The sequence below is a fragment of the Brachycentrus maculatus genome, unplaced genomic scaffold (genome assembly GCF_059751285.1).
Source record: "Brachycentrus maculatus isolate JH-2025_06_01 unplaced genomic scaffold, ASM5975128v1 h1tg000004l, whole genome shotgun sequence".
Taxonomy (NCBI): domain Eukaryota; kingdom Metazoa; phylum Arthropoda; class Insecta; order Trichoptera; family Brachycentridae; genus Brachycentrus; species Brachycentrus maculatus.
The window spans coordinates 688276-712882 of NW_028280759.1; the positions used below are offsets into that span (position 1 = coordinate 688276).

General features: G+C 34.4%; 1 protein-coding gene across 4 annotated transcripts in view; it reads right to left on the reverse strand.

The window, feature by feature from the left end:
- Positions 1-2348: 2348 nt before the first annotated feature.
- The window catches only part of LOC148313894 (uncharacterized), a 48506-nt gene continuing 26247 nt past the window's right edge, over positions 2349-24607 (reverse strand). For 3 of the 4 annotated variants that reach the window (XM_088272528.1, XM_088272450.1, XM_088272680.1), the window contains 28 exons: positions 23676-23852; positions 23002-23126; positions 22723-22870; positions 22140-22382; positions 21909-22062; positions 21315-21644; positions 20398-20558; positions 19607-19732; positions 17998-18222; positions 15594-15905; positions 14746-14917; positions 14530-14656; positions 13921-14035; positions 12678-12836; positions 11703-11924; positions 11114-11254; positions 10473-10640; positions 9806-9961; positions 9391-9489; positions 8510-8662; positions 7846-7980; positions 6881-7032; positions 6113-6230; positions 5924-6036; positions 5072-5231; positions 3985-4100; positions 3232-3343; positions 2349-2557 (listed from right to left, as the gene is read on the reverse strand). In XM_088272528.1, coding sequence (XP_088128654.1) covers positions 2492-2557; positions 3232-3343; positions 3985-4100; positions 5072-5231; positions 5924-6036; positions 6113-6230; positions 6881-7032; positions 7846-7980; positions 8510-8662; positions 9391-9489; positions 9806-9961; positions 10473-10640; positions 11114-11254; positions 11703-11924; positions 12678-12836; positions 13921-14035; positions 14530-14656; positions 14746-14917; positions 15594-15905; positions 17998-18222; positions 19607-19732; positions 20398-20558; positions 21315-21644; positions 21909-22062; positions 22140-22382; positions 22723-22870; positions 23002-23126; positions 23676-23852 — 4485 coding nt within the window. In that variant the 3' untranslated portion in view covers positions 2349-2491. The remainder of the gene's footprint in view (positions 2558-3231; positions 3344-3984; positions 4101-5071; positions 5232-5923; positions 6037-6112; positions 6231-6880; positions 7033-7845; positions 7981-8509; positions 8663-9390; positions 9490-9805; positions 9962-10472; positions 10641-11113; positions 11255-11702; positions 11925-12677; positions 12837-13920; positions 14036-14529; positions 14657-14745; positions 14918-15593; positions 15906-17997; positions 18223-19606; positions 19733-20397; positions 20559-21314; positions 21645-21908; positions 22063-22139; positions 22383-22722; positions 22871-23001; positions 23127-23675; positions 23853-24607) is intronic. The other variant, XM_088272600.1, reaches the window with a different exon arrangement.

Consider the following 24607-nt stretch of genomic DNA (forward strand, 5'->3'; position numbering starts at 1 on the left):
GAATCGATTATAAAAATTAATTTTAATAACCGATTCCATTTATAATAAAAGTCATAATTTTTTGCTTTTGTTTTGGATTAAATATTTTTATTTTTTCCAATTACTGAAAGCTTTACATGAAAAGTCTTTTGAGGCACAAGAATTATAGCAAAATTTGAATTATCATTGTTAAAATCAAAAGCTTTTACTGTGATTCTTCAAACTATATGAATATATTTATGTTTTGTACTGACAATTCTTGGTGGATTGCACTTTTTAATAATAAAACAACTTAATAGTTTTTTCCACTTTTATTTAATTTGTCCAGTGACCGAGTTTTATTGTTACCGATATTTGACCAATTTGATGGTGTCAGTAATGACGAAACCCGGTCACTGGCCAAATAAAATAAAAGTTGTTTTATTATATAAATGAAAATACATAGGTACTGTGTACTAAAAAGAGGCTAATTAATTATTGTGGTTTTATAATTGCGGTGACATATTACAAGAGGATAATCTATCATTCCTCGACATTACATTGTTATTACATATTATTTATTTACCATTACCATTGCATGGAAAATATATATCATTTGTTAACTGCTGTCGCAAATAATAAATTTTGTGACATTTCGACTCAGGATGGATATTTTGCCAAACGATTGGGTAAGGTCTCTTTTATGGAGTACTCGGTGGATATTTTATTTTGTATCAGATAATAACTGCATATTATACTGCTGTTGCATGGTCAAACAGTTGGATGTTGTATTAAATTATAAATAGTTGGAAAATTACCTCTCTCGATGTTCAACATTGCAGTCAAACTTGTTCTGTCCATCGTACCTAATTGTCTTGTGAATGTGCTTACTATTGGAGTACATAGGACTGAACTACAATAGCGCTCACTGTTCCATTATCATTAGAGATGATTTGTACAGATATTTAACTTTGAGTATGTGGCTGAAGAAAGCGATGTAAATTATGAATAATGGTGAAAAGGGTCCAACTTGCAGATCCAATATACAAACACTAATTTTAATATGACAACATATAATTACAGTACTGTTGATATTTTGGACACTTTTTAGAAAACTGTTTATTCTAAGGTCATTTAAAATTTTTGCACGTTATTTATCATTCAAATGAACATCTTTTTTTATATAGAAAGTGAATACACTCAGAACTCGCTTTGTGTCGTTTTACTTTGCGTTGTTTCAAAGTTTTCCTTTTGTTTTGTTATGTATTCTTCTTTTTTACATTTAAGGACTGAATGAAAAATACGGTAACCTACTTTTATGTTTATATGATTTCCAATGGAAAATAGCAATTCACTGCATTGTTTCAATTTCGCGCTGCAGTATTTTGGAACGTATCTACGACGCAAAGTGAGGTCTTAGTGTATCTATCTTATCTATGTATAATACTTACATTAATTATTTTCATCAAAAACTTATAATAATTAGAATAAGTTTGGTACTTCCAAAATTTATATATTTTCCCAAAATTTTTAGCAAAATTATGAGAAAAAAATATACAAAAATCATAAAAAATAATATCAATAAAATAAAATATCCGAAAAGATTTTTTTGCGATTGAAATTTCCAATTTCATTCAAATAAAAAATTAATTTTGTTAAAATAAATCATTATGTAGGTATTTTTAATTTATTGATATATTAAATTTTACAATTCAAAATCATGATTTGTAATTGTAAAATAGTACTTGGAGACATGGAAAAAATATGTTTCACTAAGTGTTCAGAATTATCTTCAACGAGGTATGCAATCGCTTCATGTTGCTATGTTCATCATTCATAAGAAAATAAATGCTTGGTGGAAAATGTCAGTAAAAGCTGCACGCGGGACCCTTTCTTACCCATCAAATATTGTTAACGAGAAAAGTATAATATGTTGCTTGTTTATTTATTCTATCAAATTGAAGGACGATATACATATGCAGTATAAAGTGCGCTAAAATTACAAATCTCTAATAGCAAAGGTTTTGGCATTGTGGGACGGCTGTATTTGTATGTCTGTCGAGAGAAAGTTGATATACTGAATCGTGCTACGAGAGGCAGTCTCTACTAGTGACATCTGCTAGTGAATGCAACGCGACTTTGTGATATCTCATAGAGGAGAAACTTGTTATAAATATTGTGTCTACTCATGTCTGTAGATCGGCTATGTGTTTTTCTTTTTTAGTACTGTCTAGAAGGAGAAAAATAATTTGTGTCTCCGTGTACATGCGCTATTACTTTTTAATTCATTTGAAAAATATGTATGTGTAGGAGATTTATTATGTTAATTGAATGAATGGTGAAATAAATTTTTGAAAAAAAAATTGTTTGATTTCTTAAAAATAAAATCATTACTTTTCTGTGTATACAAATATATTTAAAAGATAAAAATGTGTTTTAATATTACATTATAAGATACATATTAAGGTTTATAAGGCAGGATTGGTTGTATTTGGTAGGGAAATGTGGGATTTTAAAATGTAATAAATAAAAACTATTTGGCCTTCCTTTGCACTCCCGGGGTCATACTCATCGATCGAGATTGCATCCCGATATCACTCTGAAACAAGCACAAAATTTATATATTTGGAATCAACTAATTACAGCGAAATTTCAATAAAGCGTTTTTCAAGGGACTGAAAAAAATACAATAGAAAAAAACGGGAAAACGTCGCATGGAAATATTTGTAGTTACCAAATGTTTTTTTTTTCTTTCAATGTTATTTTGAGATAGTTTATTATTATTATTAAAGTACAATAAGTCTCACTACACCACTGTAATTTTACCACGGTAAATGTTTATTTTCTTCTCACTATCTGCACCCATTGGTTTATCGCATTGATGCATTGTTATCCTGCGCTTCAGGACCACTCATATTTAATTTGACTCCCCTAACAATTGAATCAGATAAAAAAAATTACTGACAAAAAACTAGTACATACGACACTACTTCATTTCTACACAAAAAGCATTATTGTGCTGATAAAATCACAATTTTGGAACATTTTCAATTTAGCAGTTTGAAAATACGTAGTTTTTTTTTCTTCTAGAATAAGGGGTAAAAAGTAGCATCAGTTCAAAATACCATGACGTAAAAAATAACATCGAGATCCTTTTCAATAAATTGAGGTTCTGTTTGCATGAATATGTATGGATAAATAAAATGGGTCTGAAAAAATAATGGTGTCAGTTAATTTAATAAACATGAAAAGAATGGCGCGTCAGCTACTTACAGCCGGGGAAGCTCGCGCAATTTGCGTAGAACTACCATTCCTGGAGAGCGGTCGCTGGAGAGAGTCAGATCTGGTGGCCACGGGGGTACTCAGCTCTTTTCTGCGCTCCTTACTGCAATTTATAAAGATTGATAATCTGACTTATACATACTTAACCGGATCCACGCGGCTCGCATAACCGTATGTGTTTTCACAAAACATGCCCCATACGCGGCTGACATAACCGTATGTGTTTTTACTTTGCTCCAAGTTTCGAACCTCAGTTCAATTTGGAGGGATTTTTTCATGGTGTGGAACTTTGGATAAAATAATACGTCAATCCTTGGCCTTACGACATCTGTTGAAATATCTGACAAATAATTTGTAACATCACTAGGATAAATAAAAGAACAGATCCCTGATTTTTCTTGAGGTCGATAATTAGTCCACGCCATAATCATGCCCTGTATCTGTCTCACTCTCGACGCTATGCATCGCCAGTGGGTAAGAGTGACACACAATGCGTACTTTGATTTATTTATGTTACGATCTTATTTGTTTATATTATGACATATTTCAAGAATAATGTGACACAAGTGTATTATAGAGTACCAAAAAGGCACAATAAATCCCATTGAAATCATTTCTTAACTAAATACATGATAAAAGTAATCATTAAAAAAACGGCGAAATACTGCCACATACGGGTGTCTCTCAGGAACAAAGTTAACGCGGTCAAAAGGTTAATAAACTAATATCTGATCATTGTCATACTTGATGCTAGAAGAAGATGATCCCGGACCCCCCTTCCTGGAGAACATATCGGATATCCTGCCTCTCAGGTCTCTCTTACTGCCGGCATTGCTCATATCTGAGTCTGAACCACCCTGCTGAATAATTCAAAAGTTTATAAGACTTGTGACAGTTGTAAGTGAAGATATCTTTTACGTGTTAGAAGCAGTGATGAGCGATCTAGTTAAAAAACCAAATTAAGCTATGGCTTTTTTTAAAGAAACTTACTACTTAATACTTGTTACTTAATTTAGTTTTTGGATTCGATTACTTTAAATTAATCACGCCAATCAGTGCACAAATTTGGTCGTGTATTGCGTGTTTCTTGCCCGTGATATATTTGACAAAAAAAAATAGTCTGACAAAAGTAACAAATACCATCCCAGCTAGGTAACGAAAAAAATAACGGCTATTCGTTAGGTGCATCTCTTGTTAGAAGTATAAATATTTTAAAAATAAATATAAATCATGGTGTGAATAATTCAGATAAAATTATTCTGAATACAGTAATAGTAAAAACATGTTTCTTATTCCTTGTGATATTGCGTCTGAGAAAATTTCAACCGTATTGATGCGCTATTCTCTTGGTAATTAGTACTATGAAAGCAATGTGACCAGTCTTTCTCCACCTTACGACTGGTCTAGGTGCTTAAATTAATACCTTATTGAATGCCATCACTTCAAATAGTATATTATTTCGAGAAATAAAAATACTTTGTGTTCTGATCCACTCACATTTTTATTAACCAACTAGTTTCGGCAACAACCTGTTGCCCTCTTCAGGGTTTATTTATTACATACTAATAAATAAACCCTGAAGAGGGCAACAGGTTGTTGCCGAAACTAATTGGTTAATAATAATGTGAGTGGATCAGAACACAAAGTATTTTTATTTCTCGAAATAATATATCAATATGATCCACAAAGTTAATGCTTTCAATATTCAAAATACTTCAAATAGTATTTTTGTCTACTACCGATTAATTTTTGAAAACTACCAACCAATCGTTTAATCAATAATTTTTAAAATCGTATAGAATTAGAAAACTTGTAAAGTTTAGCAAGTTACCTGCGAGCCAATGGGAGTAAAGTCGGCAACTTCGGGTCCGGCAGTATCATCTATAGAACGGGATTTAGTGAGCCGTTTCAGTTTGCCGAAGATTCCCTTCTTCCTCTTCTTCTCACTAGCCGGTAGGACATCACTCTGAGTTGACCCGCCCGATAATCGACTAGAAATAAACACAACAGGGTTCAAAAACATCCATTTCCTTTTATAAAATTTACGAATATAATTATTATTTTGAGAATCGACTAGGAAATTTAGATTTTGTGGATATGTCAATTATTACAACTTAGGATGCAATCTAATTTTATAAATGCTCATTTATAAGTAGTGTTAATGTAAAAGTGAATATCCCTCTAAATTATGTTTGATGACTGGGTTTCAGATCTAAGAGTAGACTGGTAAGAATAATAAATTTATATAATTTATGAAAGTGCCGTTTTTATAAAAAAACTGTTGTAAATTATACTATTATAAAATTGAGGGAATTGTTTTATGGAAATAACTTTACAAACGAATGCACCTTTAGTTTTTTTTATATTCTAAAGATCATCTCACTCTGACTGTTTCTAACTGCTGGAGGTATGCTTGGCAATTTTATTGCGCTGTACGCTTGTTTGCTAGCTGTTAAGATCGCCTTAATAGCTTTCGTCTAGATGAACTCTCTTTTAGATGCTGTATTATGCATTAATTTTTACATAGACAGAGTTTAAAAACTATGTAAGGCCAAAAGGCCAAGTGTGATGTAATTGAATATAGAAATTACAGAAATCAGTCTCGCTGCGGCGTTTAATACATTGTCTTACCTTCAAGGGGATACTACATTATCAGAAGCTTAATGCACAAATAAAGATATACCTGTCTAGGCTAGTGTCCCTCTGCATTGTGTAGTGCCTGTTGCTATCCAGAGCCTCCGTGTCCAAGGATTGGAGAGAGGACATGCTGTCATCGTCTGTTTTCCATATCTTTCCCTAAAAACAAACGTAACACATCATCAGCACAGGAAGACAAAAATCGAGAAACTTGTGTCTTGCGAGATCTGCGTACCTGTTCATGATTAGTCTGCTCCAGGGAGAGAGACCTCTTCTTGAGAGCAGGAGGAGCTCCGTTACCCGATCTCGGGGTGACGGTGATGATGGTATCTCTAGGTTCCGTGGAAGCAGCTCTGTAACGTATCAATTTTTATAATTGATTGATTAAGAGGTTAACATATATATCTCAAAAAATACCTGCATGGTCCAGAATTAGAATTCAATAAATACAATGGAAATCTTTAAACGTAAAACCGAAGCGACCAATTAATTTTTTGTTCATATTTTTTCTTGTGTTAAAAGCATAGAACCATAAATGCATGAAATATAACCTTATTTGAGAGTAAACTCGTTAATTAACAGTCTACATTTTAGAGATCATCAAGTTCATTAACATTACTCATACGTTATTAAAGAAATTTATATTTAAAAATATACAATAATTGTTCTTTGTAAAAAAAGAAATTTCATTAAAAAAAAACTGAACTCAAGAACAGACCGTAAGACAAAACAAAAATGAAATGTTTTGACTGGCCATGGATAGAAATGTCAATTAGTAATTCCATTCCCAGTTTACTATCATACAGATGTTTCTTCTTCTCTTGACGTGAATGTGGTAGTCTTTTCATAGCCCCACTTGCTGTCTTTTTTTATTGTTTTCCGCAGGCGGCATTCCTTGTGCATTCCATCACGAAATGTTTTGTTGCTGACTTGAGTCATCCGTGTATCGAGTAAACGATGATTCACATTAGTTTTTGAGACAATATATAAAGTGTATTGCAACCTTCGCATATTGGCTTGTCTCCGCTGGCGATCGCTGAGGATCACTGCTCTCACGTCCTGGGAAGCGGCCTTGAGTCGGGCGATGGGGCTCTGAGGACCGGGATCCGACGGGATATCATCCGGAGTTGCTTCACGCGATCGGGATTTACTTGACTAAAATAATCAATTATTTTATTATAGATCTTAATTTCATAAATTGAGTAACAGAGAGAATAGACAACTAAAGTAGTTACAAAAGCTAAAAATTTGCCATCATGAAGATAATGTTAAAAGTAAGTTACACTGAGGGAGAAAGTACACATCACATGAAAGAAAACACATCCAAGTTAAAATCAATGACCAATCACCAACAATTAAAACTAATCAAACCCAAGTGTTTTTTTTTTTGAGAAAGAAACTTTGAATATTACGCAACGAACTGTAAGTGTTTCCTGCCCGTTTCATTTTTTACAAATTCAATAAATAACTAAACTAAGCATAAAAACGCTAAAAGAACATCTAAAAATGAATAATGGAGGTTCGTAGTTACTAAATACAAGTTCATGTTTGCATTGCACTTTTCAGACAAGTAATTGAAAATTATTAATATATTATAAGTGTCTCAACTGAGACAAAGCATTTATCATTTTTATACAAAGAAAGACAGAAGTCTGAGCAATACGGTGCTTACGACCTAGCATTTGGCTGACTTAAGAGATTTATCTTCTTTTGTATAAAAAAGATAGATGCATCAGCACAGTTAAGATAGATGCATCAGCACACCTATAACATATATTGATATATCATCCATAGGATGAATAACCCAGTATTTGAATCTACCTAAAAGCAATCTAAAATTTGTTCTCGGCATGGAAAATTCCAATGAGCGACATTTAAAAAACTAAATATATGAAATAAATTAAGTTAAAGTGAGTCGGTGACCAGATTAATCATTAGCGGATGATTGATTACCAATTGATAACTTACCCTATTCCTGCGTGGGGGTGTCGGGGTGATGTAACCGAGAGTGTTGGGTACAGGTTCCTTGTTGAGCTCTTCGGGAGCCATCTTGGTGAGCTCGTCCACCAGCTCTAATAGGTATGTTATCTTCCTGTCTTCATCCTGTAACAGCAAATTCATTTTGTAATATTGTTTTCATTACACATATCGCTCACTCCTTTCAAGAACGTCATAAATCAAAAACCGTCAATTTTCAGTTGTGCATGTTTTCGGAATGCCCAGAAAATGTACTATATCCCAGCAAAGGCGGCATAATTTTAACTAAATATTTACCCGCTACAGGGCAGTAACGGTTGTTTTTGCATTTTGAAGAAAAGGTATTGTTTTATTATTTTTTTAAATAAACTAAATATTTTTCAAATGAAGAAAAACCCTTAGGTTTTACCTTATAAGATCTGTTGCACAGTAAAAAGATCAATAAGTGGTTTGATATTCATTTTGAATACATTTCATTTTATTTTCAAACTTTAAAAACGATCTCCTGGAAAATCAAGTTTTTTGATTTATGACGTTCTTGAAAGGAGTGAGCGATATATGTGCAAATGAAAAGCATAAATATTTAGGAATCAATTGTCATTTGAACAAAACATAAGTAGGAATTGTATATGCTGAGAGACAGAAGTTATCATACCTGCTGCGAGCGCTTGAGGGCGGCCATTGACATTTTGTGCTGTTCCCTGTCGCGGTCATGTCGCTCCTTTTCCCGACGGAGTTTCTCGTTAGTGGTCCTCAGCTTAGCGTGGGCGTCACGTAACTCTAGGAGATCACACTGGAGCTCCGTAACCTGGAATGTATAATTATGTCAAATTATGTGACTCTATACTAAAGTACCAAGTACCTACCTACCTGCATACAACCTACATACATAATAGCCATAAATAATAATAATAATAAAACATTTTTTATGTTGGCAATACATTATTGACAGCAAATCATAATGTATCCAATGAAAAGCTAAGACAAAAAAATTAGGATATATCGCTCACTCCTTTCAAGAACGTCATAAATCAAAATACTTGATTTTTCAAGAGAACGTTTTAATAGTTAAAAAATCTAATACAATGTATTAAAAATAAATATCAAGCCACTTATTGAACTTTTTACTGTGAAACAGATCTTTTCAGTAAAACCTGAAGGTTTTTTCTCCATTTGAAAAATATTTAGTAGATTTAAAAAAATAATTAAACAATACCTTTTCTTCAAAATGCAAAAACAACACTTTCTGCCCTGTAGCGGGTAAATATTAAGTTAAAAATATGCCACTTTTGCTGGGATATAGCACATTTTATGGGCAATCCGAAAACATGCATAACTGAAAATTGACAATTTTTGATTTATGACGTTCTTGAAAGGAGTGAGCGATATGTAGATCTCTATATAGAAGTTTAGATACTTTCAGTTACTGACTTATAGGTTGATTTTATACAAATGATGACACACAGCATCTGCTGTGAAAATATAACATGTGTGTTTATAATTAAGTTTTATGAAATAAATAATAAAATAATCAACCTTCTTTTTGTTTTCATCTGTTTCCTCCTCCGCTCCCCTCTTCAATTGATCAATTCTTCTCTTCATATCCAACTTCTCTTTGTCACGTTCTCTCTCCACCTAATAAATTAACAAAAACGGTTTTCTAATAACCACTGAGCTATTTTTATAATACATCATAACATGTAGTACAAACGAACCTTAATTGTATTCACATAACTTTTATTGTAAATTGTGTACATTGTAAACCTTTGCATATTGATAGTAAAACAAAATCATTTAAGTGATAAATGTACATGTAAAAATATCCCTATACCATATTACATCTGAACTACCTGAATGTAATAATGATACATTTTAAAACATTATGGAAAAGGACTAAACCCTACTACCCAAACTACGTCTGCTTTTTTCCGCAGTTGTCAATTTAAATTACCTCGAACAATGTTTGTCGGAGATCTCTGGCGAGTGTGGAAGTCTCCTGCAGCAATCTCTGCTGCTCCTCGCGCTCCTTCTGCCATGCCAATTCCAAGCGAGTCTTCAGGCCGGGAATCTTAGTTCTTCCCGAAGCCACCAGTCGCTCTTCTTCAAACTAAAAAGTAGGTAATAAAAATAAGTTTAAGAAAGAAAATAAATGTTTAGAACAGTGATCGCCACACGATAGCTCGTGAGCTACCGGTAGCTCGCCGAGGCTTTTTCGGTTGCTCGCGTAGGATATTAAATTTGCCTTATAAATTTTATTATAATGTTTATTTTCAATTATTATTTTGTTTATAAATAAATATTTAAAGTAGGTACGCATTTTATATTTTATTAATCTGATGTTCTAAACTATTTAAACTAATATAAAAATATTATGTATGGTACGATAAGAGCCGATGATAAAAAAACTATTGTATAAAGAGAGAATTTGTATAGGTAGCTCACCAGACAAGTTCAATTTCTGAAAGTAGCTCACATCCTTATTGTGTTAGGAGACCACTGGTTCAGAATAAAAAAATAATAAATGTCGTAACTGATTTAAAATCTGATTTGGTGATCGGTTAAATTTTACCTTACCTAATAAAATCTCTGATATCTTTAAAGGCGGTAAAATTACTTACCTCATTAAGTTTAGACTGCATCTCGGAGAGTCGAATCTCAGCGCTGGAGCGTTCGCTGACCAGCTCTGTGCGAGCCCTGGAGGCCTCCATGCGAGCCTCACATAGTCCGTCCTCCAAGCATGCTATCTGCTGCTGCAGACTCGCTACGCGGGACTTGCTCTCTTCCAACTGTGAACAAACAAAATTTGGTGACCGAGAGATAATATCAACATTGAAAGTAGCAAAGGAAGACACCGATGACCGAGAAGAGAGATAACCAACTTAAAGTTATCGGAGATACCACCATAAAGAAGTGGGAATATTGTTTTCTTGGAGTGTCTTTGAAGAAATGTTGTACTTATTATAATGACAGGAGCTTTCAAAATTATCATTATTGCAAAACATAATTTTTGTAGCAAACATCTATTTTTATTACAAATAAAAATGGTATGTAGTGCATTATGCTAATAAAAAATAGGAAAGAAGGTGTAGGAGAGAACCAAACCCTGTACCTCAGGTCCAAAATTTGTGATATGAAGTATTATTCATGTCACCATCCTCTCCTGATCCTACTAAAGTGCTTATGTCGTCAGTCTATCTTTTCAGAGGGTGTTCCTGAGTCATTTCTTATTATTATGATATAGATTGTAGCAAAACCTTACCTCTTCAAGACTGGAGATTGAAGATCTATTGCCATTCCTATTGGTCTCTCCGCTTCCATTGGACCTCATCTCAGACATGGTCTTCTGAGCTCCGTCCATCATCTGCTTGTACATATCTCTCTCTCTTTTGAATCTAGATACCTATAATAATGATGGCCATTCAATAAATTTGACGGAAATAACAACACACCCAAAAAACGCCATTAAAAACCTTTAAAATTTATAATTCATAATGATACAGCAACATTACACTCTCGGAAAGTGTGGATAGATATTATCCAAAAAAAAATTTATCATAAAGGAGTATGGACAAAATATAGCATCCAGACTTCTAATTCAAGAGTTGTTCGAGATTCATAATAACATCTGTGGTCTTTATTGCATACTTAATTTAAATTTCGTATAGTTAATTTAGTAGACTGACTTCACAATGTTTTGGGAACACCAGTGGTTAAAAAATTATTCATTTTAAGACTGATAGTGTTTACATTTTTATTCTCTATTCACTACAGTTCAGTTCACAAATTCAGTTAAAATTCTTTTACTTTATAGCAGATATAGTTTGGTTAAAAATGCGGGACATGTTTACCTGCGTTTGTACAGACTGCAGTTCGTCCTGTATGGACTGCATCTGGGCCTCGTAGCGCAGCTTGCACTCGGCCACATCCGACTTCTTGGTCTTGTCGGCCTGAGACAGTTTCGCCTGCAGGGACTTGATCTCCAGCTCCATGTTGCTGTTGTCCAACGTCAGGTTCCGCTGTACCTTGGTCACCCGGTCATAGTCGTCCAGCTTTTTGCGGAGCTCTTCAGTCTGCCCAAACATTCATGGATAGAGATTATTAATTACTGCTGTTTAAATTATAGTTACACAAAAATTGGCTTGTACGTTTTATGTTTTTTTTTCTTCCTTTAACCGGTTTCCTGCCTTAAGCGCGCGCGTTTACGCGCGCCCTCCAATGCCGTGCAAGCCAGGCCGGCCATACAAAATTAACATGTTAACACGGTCATCTTTGTGCTTGTTTCTAGCCTATGTCAAGCACTAATGTTAATAATTTAAAATACAAACACATATCATAGTCATACAGGAGAAAGTGACCAAGTGCATTTTATATAAAAACATGATCATTGACTATTTGATATCTTACTAGCTCAATATTGCCCTGAAAAAATCCCAAAGCGATTTTCAACTTGGAAGTATAATATATTGACTGGTTAAAAATGACAAACTGCATTGATGTTTATTTTCTTGCCAAGCAAAAGTGACTTAAATGGCCCTCCTGAACATTTTAAGTTTCGTTAGTTGGTCACTTTCTCCTGTACGACTACGATATGTACATATTTAACACCACACAGATTACATATTTGGTAAGCCTTATAATATACAAATTTTGTTTGGTTTTACATTCTTTTAATATTACGGCCTTCCTAATACCTTCTGGCACTTAATGGTTAACACCTTAAAGAGTGATTTGAAACTAAAATGCAAATAATAAATCCCTAAAGGGCTCAATTTACCTAAAAATCAACGATGGAGAAATTTAGAGCTCAGTGCATCAATTGTTACCTCTCTCTTGAGGGCTTCCAGCATATGGTTGGTGACGTCTCTCTCCTTGGTGATGTGGTCTACTTCCTTCTCTTTTTGCTGCAGTCGGGCCGTCAACCTCGCCTTCTCCACCTCCCATCCGCCTCCACACAAGCGCTCCTCCAGAGAAGACAACTTGTCCTGCAACCGACAGACTATCAATATTCAATTCAATTCCAAATTTATTTATTTATTCAATTAATAAATACATTACAAACTATAAAAAATTTAAATCGTATGCATTAAAAATACATTAAAATAAAATATATGCAAGAACTATTGCTAAAGGTGTAGAAGAATCCCGCTTCGGAAAACTCCTTCAAACACATGGAACAGATCAATATCCAATGAGATATTGTTCAACATAGCGGTAGCTCTTCCTACAGGCCTAACCATCGGCAGGTTGGTCCTGTGTATAGGAATGTGAAACAATCTATGTCGACGCTGTCTTAGGTAACTATCGGGAACATACAGACCAATGTTCCGGATAATTTCAGGATTATCGATCATCCCGCGCAACAATCGATAAAAATCCGTAATCAAATACACAATACTGTGGACCTGTCTAGTCTCTCATTACTACAGAATGGCTTAAGTTGGATAATTTAATAAATTCACACCGTTGTTGCCCCTCACTTATTAGACTTCCCTCTTTCCATTCTCTAGCCCTGTTTATCAAACAAAAATGTCAATAAAACGCAACAACTACTATAACACGGGTTTCATCATGCACAAAAATGTATTATTGTCTTCTAAACCCTATGCATAACTAAAAGTGCATAGGGTACTGAATCATATGCAGTGCTATCTTGATCGTTACTTATATGAAGGCAAGGTGATCAATCCTGCACTTCAGGTACCAATACAGAGTAATATCAATTAAATATCAGAGTGAAAAATCACTAATAGTCATTCCAACCCCCCCCCCCTGAGAATTGTACCCATGCCCTTCAGTCAGGTAGCTAAATATTATATAATAAACCATGGATGTGGACAATATTTATTACCTTTAAAGGCGTTTATATATGTTTGTTAAAATGTACATAAGTAAAACAAATATACCAACATCATAATTTAAAAAAAAAAAAGACCCTTATGCAACTGTGAAGACCTGCGGTTATTTGTGTATTGTAGTGAAGTATAACCGCAACACATCTACGAGGTTGTTGGAGTCTAGTTGTGGAGGTATTTTTTCCAAAATGATAAATAAATATCGTTATATTACCTGCAGATCCATTTTTTCTTTGATCCAGGCATCAGTCTTAGCATTGTAAGTGTCCTGTAAGGATTTGAGTTCAGCTGATGTGCTCGATATCTCTTTTTGGAGTTGCAGTACTTCCCTAAAAAACACACACACATTGAACATATGTTTTCAAAGCACAATCTTACATTAAGGCCTGGATTACCAGAAACAAATTTTCTTCTTAAATTATGGCTATCGACATGTTTTATGTATAAATTGGACACAAATAGTTCATAAAAAAACACCACCCATTAGATTACATACTGTTCTAAAATAATCGCGGGTATTTTATTCACATTCAATCATGAGCAGAATGGTGAATGTTAAAACAGTGTATAAAGTGATTAATTAAATCAGCTAATGACATATCGTGAGCCGTGTAAATCTACACATGTATGTGTATACGTATAAGCAGTGTTCAGCACAGTTACACAAGCTAGTGCGAGTATGGGTATGCGACCGAATGCCTGCTGATATTCTTGCATTGCTGATATTCTCCTTTTTAGCTTTGGAAATGGTATTTGCCTAGTAAATTTTAAATAAAAATTTTGTAAGAAATTACTGGAATAATTAATGGAATAACATATTTACCCTTGTGCATTTTCTTTTTCTATGGTCAATTTGGCTTTGGTAACAACATGTTCTTCTTCCAAAATCTCATACTTGGCAGTCAGGTCATCATACTCCTTCTTCTCAGCTACAAGGCTAGTCTCCATTTCTAAAAAAAGTAAACCAAATATGCAAATATATTGTTATAAAACTAAGTATCTAATCTGTTCTTTGAAAGTAACAAATCCGGTTATTTACGTTTGAATTTCATATCGTATTCCTTCTTGAGGTCTTCAATCTTCTTGCTGCCAGCGCCGGACGTCTGCTCCAGTGTCCTTAGTTTGCCCTTCAGCGTAGCGAGCTCTATCTCTTTGTTCTTCAGATCCTTGTCGTGGATAACTTTCATCCTTTCGAGCCGCTTCCTCTCAGCCTGGAATTATACCATTCATAACTGTATATGTACATCTGTATCCCATCAAATATATTCCTAGATCATGAAATCTGGAGTATAGGACTGATTATTGAAAGCTCTAGACATCCTAACAGATCACTCTTGCAAAGCAAATTAATAAATTAATAAATTGAACCAGCGAAAATTAAAAGAAAATATTAAACAAAATTGTATCTCAATTTTACCGTGAATTTACATTTGATAGTTTTGATGTCCCTATCACTACAAATATGAATTTTTTTTTAAACCACCACGAAATTTCTAGAAGTGCCCCAGTGTAGACGTGAAAGAGATTAGTAGTTAGTTCATTTAGTCAACTAGATCCAAGTTCCAACCCGATAGTGGCAGGTACACAGACGCCTCAAAAACCAGCACACCAGACAAACAATGGCTGAACATTTTTTACAAATGTGTCTGCCTGTTGTAGAGCTAATCACTCTGTCTCCATATAATCGACAATTTAACACCAAGTCATTCCGATCTAGTGCCATATGCACCACTTGAGTGAAAATCCCTTTTTGAAAAAAAGGCAGAAAAAAGAAGAAAAAAAAGATAATTTTTTAAAAATTATATGATCAAAAATAAACAGACACAAAGGCAGTCTTGGTGAGAACCCACACTCATGTTTGTAAATAAAAAAAAAACGAAGTTAAACCTGGAAATCGACGTCTAGCTCCGAGACCCGGCTCTGCAGGTGACTGGCCTCCTTGGCCTGAGTCTTGATCCTCGTGTCCAGTTCGGTCTTCTCGTGCTGCAGCTTCAGCACGTCCTGCTTGCTGCCCGCCAGCTCGTCCTGAGCCTTGGTCAGGTCCCGGTGCTTGGCCAACATGTCCTGCCGCAGGCTGGTGAGCTCCTGCTCCTTGTTGCCCACTTCCCTTCTCATGGTTTCCAGCTGCTCTTTCACCTGCGCCAGTTCCACCTGGGAAACTCCATTCGAGGAGCCTTTGTCGGAAGACATGGATTCTTCCTGCAAAATTTCATCGTTTAAATATGGATTCTTTGGACACGTTGTGCGTGGCAACGAGGATAGCCTGGAACGACTAGTTGTGATCGGTAGCCTGGAGGAAAAGAGAGGGAGAGGAAGATCCCCACACGATGGACCGATCAAATTAAGGCACCAGCAGGCACCTCAGTTGTTTGGGCGCTATGTGCAGCGCAGTCAAGGGATAACTGGAGAAGAGTCATTGCTTCTGCAAGGGTCACAACCCTCAGCAATGAGGAATAAGACGGAGAAGAAGAAATACGGATACTACACCCTTGATCTAGAGTCAATGATGACATAATCCATAATGGTCCTTTCAACATTTCTCCTAAGTATGTTGTAGGATTCCCTTATGTGCAAAAAAAAAATTGATACAAAAAGATTCCGTTCCAGGCACACCTCTAACAATCTCTTCCCATAATCGTTCACTCTTGCATCTCCATACAAACCGAGCGATGATTCAAAATCATCTCTCCTAGTACCAACCCACCCATTCAAATCACCAGCTAGAATTATCTTTTCATTATTCGTTTTTCCATTCATCACACTCATTACATTCATCCAAAACTCATCCTTCTAAGACTCGCTTAGCTAGTACCACCGTATAAAATATATTGGCAAATCCCAAAATGAATGCCATTTTAAATTCAATTGAATATAGCATAATGCATATTAAGGTATGTAAAGAAATGTATTCTTTTAATTTTTGAATTTGAAAGTGTTCCGCTGATAAAACAGAGTGCGATAAAGGAAAACCAAGATGGCAACATTACACAAGTTTTGAGAAGGACTTGATAAATTTAAATATCGTACTCTGTTTTATCAGCGGAATACTTTTAAAATTATTTTTGACGTTTGAAAGTTTATTTTTTACCTTTTTAAAAAAAAAATTATTATTAAAACATTCTTTGCTTATACTAACATATAACATTATATTTAGGGAAAAACTAAAATTTTTATAAAAACATATAAAATATAAGAGAAAGTAAAAGATTATCTGCACTTTCACCCTAATACATCTTTAGGTTTGTGTCACAGCTGTCTCTTCTTAGATTGGTACTACTGGGTCATGTGATCAGAATTTGACCTTGACTGTGCGATTTTCATGCAACTATGACAGTGTAAGTGCGGATAAATTTTGACTATTCTTAGTACATAACAAATAATGTTATTTGAGTACCAACCTTAGAATCAAAACTCATATTTTAAAATTTACATCTAATATTATTTATCAGGGTCACAAAATTCCATGTTTTAACAAATGCTTTCCTTTTAACAAATGCTACCAAATGCCAGTTTAAATCTACCCATACTCCCATCTCAATAACTTCTTCATCTATGTTGAGATATAAATCAAATAAATATAACATCAATTGGAACTATAACTGCACCGTCACGCGCTGCCGTGGTTCGGTATGGTTAAATGGGAAAGAAAGAAATTATGAATCAACCACTTCTAATATGTATAATTTCAAAATGCCTGTGAAGCAATGAAAATCTATGAGACAGCAATGTAATTGAAAACATTAAAAAAGTAGTAACAGCTGTCAAGTAGCACACTGTCCATGAGAATTATGTATGTTGCTGTTACGTTCGACAGACGGTGCTGCCATTGCAGTAAAAAAACTGTTTAAAAACGATTTTACCTGTCCCAGGTAAAAACACCCATCACAGATATATAAAAACATGCGCGTATTTGAATGAAACGTGTCAAAATTTCAAAGAAATTGGTGAATAACTTTGGAGATTAGAGATTTTGAACTACATAAACAATATTTACATTCTCATTTATAAAGATTAATGAGAATTATAGAGTAGAGGTTTTTTTTAACTGAATATTTGAGTTTTGATTTTAAAGTACCTACTCATTAGATTTCTATAACAAAAATATTGGACAAACACCACAAATATAAACATAAAATAAATATTAATAAATAATAATATATTTTTTAGCTCCAATCCAGGACCAATCAGGGACACGAACATTAAATGAATGTTTGCAACACCGGGGGAACAGGAATTAGACAAACAGTACGGGCCGGTCACTCGGGAGGGTCAGGCAAATCCCATATTTTACCAGTTGCTTTATATGCTCAGCCTTGGCTGCCAACTGGGACTCTAGAGTCACCGCTTTGCCCTCCAGTTCCGCCAACCTCTCCTTCCACGGCGCTTCTACGTCCTTCAGGTCGGACTGCATCTGGGACAATTTGGTAGAGAGAGCTTCTCTCTCCAGTGCCCAGTCGGCCGACAGCCGCTTCTGTTGCTCGTTAAAGTTTTCACTCTGTTCTTTCTCCTCCGACAACTGGCAGTTTAGTGAAAAGCAAGAACATTATAATGAGAGACTAGATTTATAAAGGTGGGGACTGACCGGAGCATTTTGTCGCAATGGAATGTCATAACGTCGCTCGCGCGAGGAAGCATCCGACTATGGATGGAGCACTCGGAACGCTGTACTGACTATACGAATGCTCGCATCGTAACGTGTTACATTACGACAAAATGACTCCGGCAGTCCCCACCTTAAAGTGAAGGGTTATTAATGAGTGATAAATAAATGACCGTGTAATTTTAAATATCCATCCTTTTTTCATATAAACATGGCGCTGAAATAAATCATCTCCAAAACTTACATAAATAATTTTATTTGGTGATATATACATTTGTACACCTCCACAGTGTAGTAACAAGTTTGGCTACCATGCTGAAGGTTCCAGATTCAATTCCCAGGAATGTAAAAATGAATATTGTTCTTTTTCTAACCCTAATCATTATTATATTTAATGACTAAGATAACACTGTTTCTATATGGCAACGCATCATATAGAAGCAGTGTTATCTTGGTCATTAAATATACAAAGGAAAGGTCGTCAGCTCTGCGCTTCAGGTACCAGTCCAGGGTGATATTAAATAAATATTCAGGTTTAAAAACCACAAATAATTATTTTTACCCGCCTATATATTATTAACAATCAAATAAACATTGTGTCAATATGACACAGTGAGTGCTCTACGAACCATTCAATATAGATTCATCATGGAGGTTTAGAAGACAAAGGAGAAAATATTTGCATAAATATCTTATGCAAATATCCTTCACATACATCATCTGTATCACAAATATATTCCATTCCTATACATATATGAGAACCTGGAGTGCTGGACTGATCACCTTGCCCTCATATAATTAATGATCAAATTAACAATGCGTCCGTCTGTTGTGGTGCCCTATCCACCATTTTGGTGCTGATAGGGGTCAGTGTGTGATTTTCATATATTTCAGGACAAACCAAAACAAACAATCAGAGGTTATCTCATGTTTTTCCAAATGGATATTTTGGATCTGCATAGTATAAACGCGGTGTTATCTTGATTGGTAACACATGGAGGAAAGGTGATCAGCCCCCGCTTCAGATACCAGTCCAGGGTAAAACATATTGTATAAAATTAGAGTGAATCACTTATATTTATTTGACCCTCCCTGGGAATCAAACCCAGGATCTCCAGTACGTTAGCCGAGCGTGGTAACCACTACACTACGGAGGCGGACAATTAATTTTAGTCTTGAAAAATATTTTAAAAAATCATTTTTGTAGGTTTTACAGATTTTTCCTTCAGTTACTTTTGATGTCCATAAGAAAGGGCAGGATAGATGCTCGGTTTCACCCGGTATAAAAATAATAACTTACATCTTTCTCCAGCTGTGCAACCCTTTCTTTACGAACGGTGAGCATCTTCTCTGTTCTTTTGCATTTATCTTCAGACTCCTTCAGCTTCTTTTCCAACTCCGTGATCTTTTTTGCTTTATCTCCTACCTTAAAACATTTGAGTTGAGAAAATTATCAATACAATGATTAAATTACAATGATTAAATGTGAGCTGAGATGGGATTCCATACGGAATTCAATGTGCTAACTATGTAATATAGCTAATATAGATAACTGTTACATTACTTCTGTACTTTTTATTTCTGATGACTTTGGCATTTCAAATAGATTGTCAATGAATATGTATTGTCAATGATACAGAAAATTTGTTTGCAGGGGTAGGCAGAGAGGATGGAATGCCACACTTTTATCCTGACATACACTACTAGTTTCTGTCCCATCCATACATCTAGTCATACATGAATTACAGTTACGTAGACTTTTGACATGACTAGATTGAAGGTTTTGATTGATCTGGTAGTTCCAAGTCTTTTTTGGCCATCTTTGTTCTGTTCTCCCATTCACATTTACTAAATATACTTAGTCATTCTCTCATTATTAATTCACTCAACATTTTCATACCACCTCAAAGAACTTTTCTTCATCTTTCCAACTATCCGTAGTTCAGCCTTATATTATTTTCTAATATCTTCATTTTTAATTCCGTCATACAACGATTTTCAACACATTCGTTTGAGGGAACGCATTATAACGCCATTCACTGTTTTTATCCTTCTTTTGCCAATAGTTAATGCCAAATCAAGAAATAATACCTCTTTAAGAAGTTTGCCTTTGTCTTCTTCGGTTCTGGCCGCAGTTTCCAGATCTTTCTTCATCTTGAGAACTTCCTTGTCCTTGCTTTCGAGATCTGATTTTAGATTTTCAATTTTACTTCTCAAGTCTGACAACTCGGTGCCTTTGGTATTGGCCGATTCTGATGGATAAAAGAGACATATTAGTTTTTTATGTAAGTAAAGATATATAAAGCAATTTAAAAAAAAAATACAGTAGAAACTTGATAATTCCATACTCCATAAATCGGTAGGTTCTGTAATTCATCATGGGGAAAAAAATTCTTTTCCAACAGAAAAATGTGACTTACACAACTAGTCAAATTTCAGATATGGGTTGCGAGGCTCTGAACGACGCCGAGATAGTTGAACAAGTAATCAACCAAGAAGATGATATTTCTCATTATCATAGTGTTCATAGTAAAGAAGTAGAAGACAAGTGAACAAAGTGCATTTAATGGTATGAACAGCAAAAAGAGGCAGACATTTCCGAACTTATTGAAATTCGGCGAGTGCGTAATTTAGCCATCACAAAAGGATGTGTAAAGTTAATTCAAAAAATGGTTATACGTTTTTTCAACAAGTCATATGTACTGTACAATAAATACATGCAAATATATATATAAATGAAATAAATGGAGTGTTAAGGTATATATTTTGTATTTTAAAAGCATTGTTATCGTAGCGATGTGGTAATATAACACTCCCTCATCGTTCATTGTTCATTGTGTAATACTACTTAAAAGAGTAGAACTTTGAAGTAGAGCTTTTAAGTGGTTTTTATTTAAAGTGGTATAAGGAGAGCGTTAAAAAGCTATGTGCTATTTTTATACTCCAACACTCTTTCGGTCCCAAATGAGATGAATTATCGAGTTTCCACCATGTATCAATTTACTTACTGAGATCACTGTTGAGTTTGGCAATTTGTTCATCCAGTTTTTTATTGTTTTCTTGAATCTTCTTATAATCCGCCTTCGCTTGGTCCCTTTCCTTTTCGCAGGACGTATATTTATCCGACAGAGACTTTTTCTCATTTTCAAACTTGGTATTGGTCTCTGTCAGTTTGTTGATTTCGGTCTGAAGTTTTTGTTTGTCGTTCTTCACATCAGTTTCATTTCTGTTCAACGAGTTGCGCAGTTCTTGGATGGTCTTTTCCATTGCTTCCATTTCAAGTTGTTTCTTTCCTACAGACTCGATATCTGCATTCTTCATAACCACAAACATCTCACCTAGAACAGAAAAATATGTAACATCAAAACATACATACAGAAAAACATGTATCCTCCTTCTAGACCTTATCCGCACCAATTAGTGATTTTTCACTAAAACATTTACTATGTAAAATAATGTCTTAACACTGGTTGTGCTTAGTTCATTCTATAAAGACCTTAGTCTTTATAAAAAAAAGTTTTAATAAGTAATAAGTAATAATGAATTTTTTTTAATTTAAAAAATATATTTCTCTTTCTTTCTTTTTTAAATATTGTCATTACCTATTTCACTCTCCAACTCTTCAACCATTTTCTTAAGTTGTAGTTTTGTTGTGAAATCAGTTGGTTTCTTTGGAGTACGTGGTTTAAATGATTTGATTGCATCATCCTTCAATTGTTTAACGAGTTCTGCCAGTCGGTCTTTTTCATTTTCCACCTACAATAAAAACAGCAATGAATATTTAGAACGCTTAGCTGGCATATTTGTATTTTTATTTGTTTTATATTATTTACCTTTTTCATGGTTAATTTCAACTTGTCTAACTCATCTTGCTTGACTTTCAAAGCTTCTGCGTCCTTTTTAGAAGATGCTGTGCCAAAAGTGACCTTCTTTTCCGGTTTTTCACTTTCCCTGGCCATTTCCAACTCTTTGATTTTATTATGAGCTTCCTGAAGTTCTGTTTCTAATTGTGAAATCTTCTCTGTGTTTTGTTCCAGAGATTTTTCATTCTTTAATGTTTTCGCACCTCTCAGCAACTGGCAAAGAAAAAAATGTTAGTTTAAAGTTGTATCTTCTACTTTTGTTTGATTAGTTGATTTGGCATTAACTATGCGGAATGACATGATGATTTAAATACAAACCACTTTTATTAGACCACATTTTCAATAAATTAATGTAAACGCAACTAGTTTCGAGAACTGAAAACGTCTTAAATAATTTTCGAAACTGGTCGTGTAGCTCATTCAATTATAAGCCAAAAAATTGATCTTATACAAATGTTTTATTTTTATATTCTACTTTTTACTAAACAGTGGAAAAAGGATTTAAGGTAACATATGATAAAATTTTGAAGAAAGGTAATTTTAGAAAGCCTACCTGTATTTTCTTATTTTCTGCTTGTAACTTTTCATTATCAGATTCCAAGGTCCGATTTTTTTCAGATAAAATAGATGCTTCTTGCTCTATGAGTTGTAATTGACGTTTCAGATCAACATTTTGCTGTTCATTAGCTCCATCCAATGACCTTGAAAAAAATATATAATTCAGGTAAAATATGCTATTTTTGGTGATACTAATATCTACTCTAGACAAGATTCGTAAGGTAATCAATTATTTTTTTAATGAATATTTATATCAATTCAGTAAAGAACGTACTTGCTTTTAACCAGAGAAGATTTTGATCTCTTTTGTGTCAGACTGAGTTCTGCATGGAGCCTCTCACAATCTCGTTCCTTTTCAATCAACTTCTTTCTTATGTCAGCTATTTCTCCTTCCAAAACCTGGAACCAAAAATCATTTATGACTACTCTTTAATACAGAAAATCTTTTTATTAAATGTTCATTGAAACCACATTTGTTCCATCATTAACACACAATAATAAATAACTTGATTGAATATAAAATGTGTCCATTTTAAGGCAACATACTGACAGTCAAACACAACAACTGAGAGTCAAACACCTATAAGGTGTAGTTCATTTATTTGTTGAACAAAATTATCAAAAATCTAACAAAAATTACAAAAACGGTCAACTTTAAAAAATAAATGGAATATGGCTGTCCAATAATGGCAAGAATAGTGAACATTACAGAAGTGTATAAAGCGAACAATTAAGTGAGTCAAACGCCAGGCCGTAAGCCCTGGAATGCTCAGATTTTCACCTTCTTTCGTATAAAAATTATAGATGCTTCATCTCAGTTTCAACTCTTAATATATATTGTTTCAAATTGCATTAATCGCATTATTTTGTTTAAAATTTAGATCAAATAGCTTTTAGACAAACATTATTATCGGCCGCAAGTCTAAATAATGTTGAGTCTTGTCATACCTTAATTTTTTCCTCTGACAAGTTGTTACCCTTGTTGCCGAATGTTTTCTTAACAGTGGAGAGGGGAGCCTTCACGTTGGCCACACTAAGTTTTTCAGCCATATCTTTGAGTTGAGTTTTGAGGGACTCCCCTTCGTGTTCCAGTTCCTCCACCTTTCTCCTGAGCACCGATGCTTCCTGCAAGAGAAAAACAGTATTGAAACCCTGCAGTGAAATTTTCCTATCTACCTCGGACCCCAGCATCTCCTATTATAAGAGCCATACTGAGGCTGTGCCAAAATTATAATGAATATATTTACAACATTTTGAGTGTGTCCAAATACTTGCAAACAAATCTGGATTATCTCCAATTAGGAATTATTTTTACATTATTTTTTGACATCCCAATATAGATGAAGAAGAATATGAAAGTCTGGGCATTTACAGGGCTCACAACCGTCATAGGCTTGGTTAAATGATCACTTTACACGCATGTAACATTCATCAATTCTACCCATGATTGACATTCACCCTACTCAAATTCTTGAAACTTCTAGATATACTGATGAAACTCCTTCAACACTCACTGCTTTCCTCATTCCACCATAAATGGCTACTGTGAACTCGCGCATACTTTGGTACGAGTTTTACTATATTGACGTATTGAATGCGTCTAGAATTTGAGTAGTGTGGTGTCAATCATGAGTAGAATTGGTGAATGTTACACGTATATAAAGCGATCACTTAACCAAACAATGAATATTCTTCTTCATCTATGTTGAGATTACAAAAAAATAATATCATGAATGCGTTTGTAAAAACTACCACTCTCAAGCCCTCATTTACATGTGCAACTATGAGGCAATGGGGTTTTAACATAATTGAACTTTTATAAGCCTATCGAGCCGAGAATTTATGGTGCTTACCCCATACATGAGCCAATTTTAAAATAT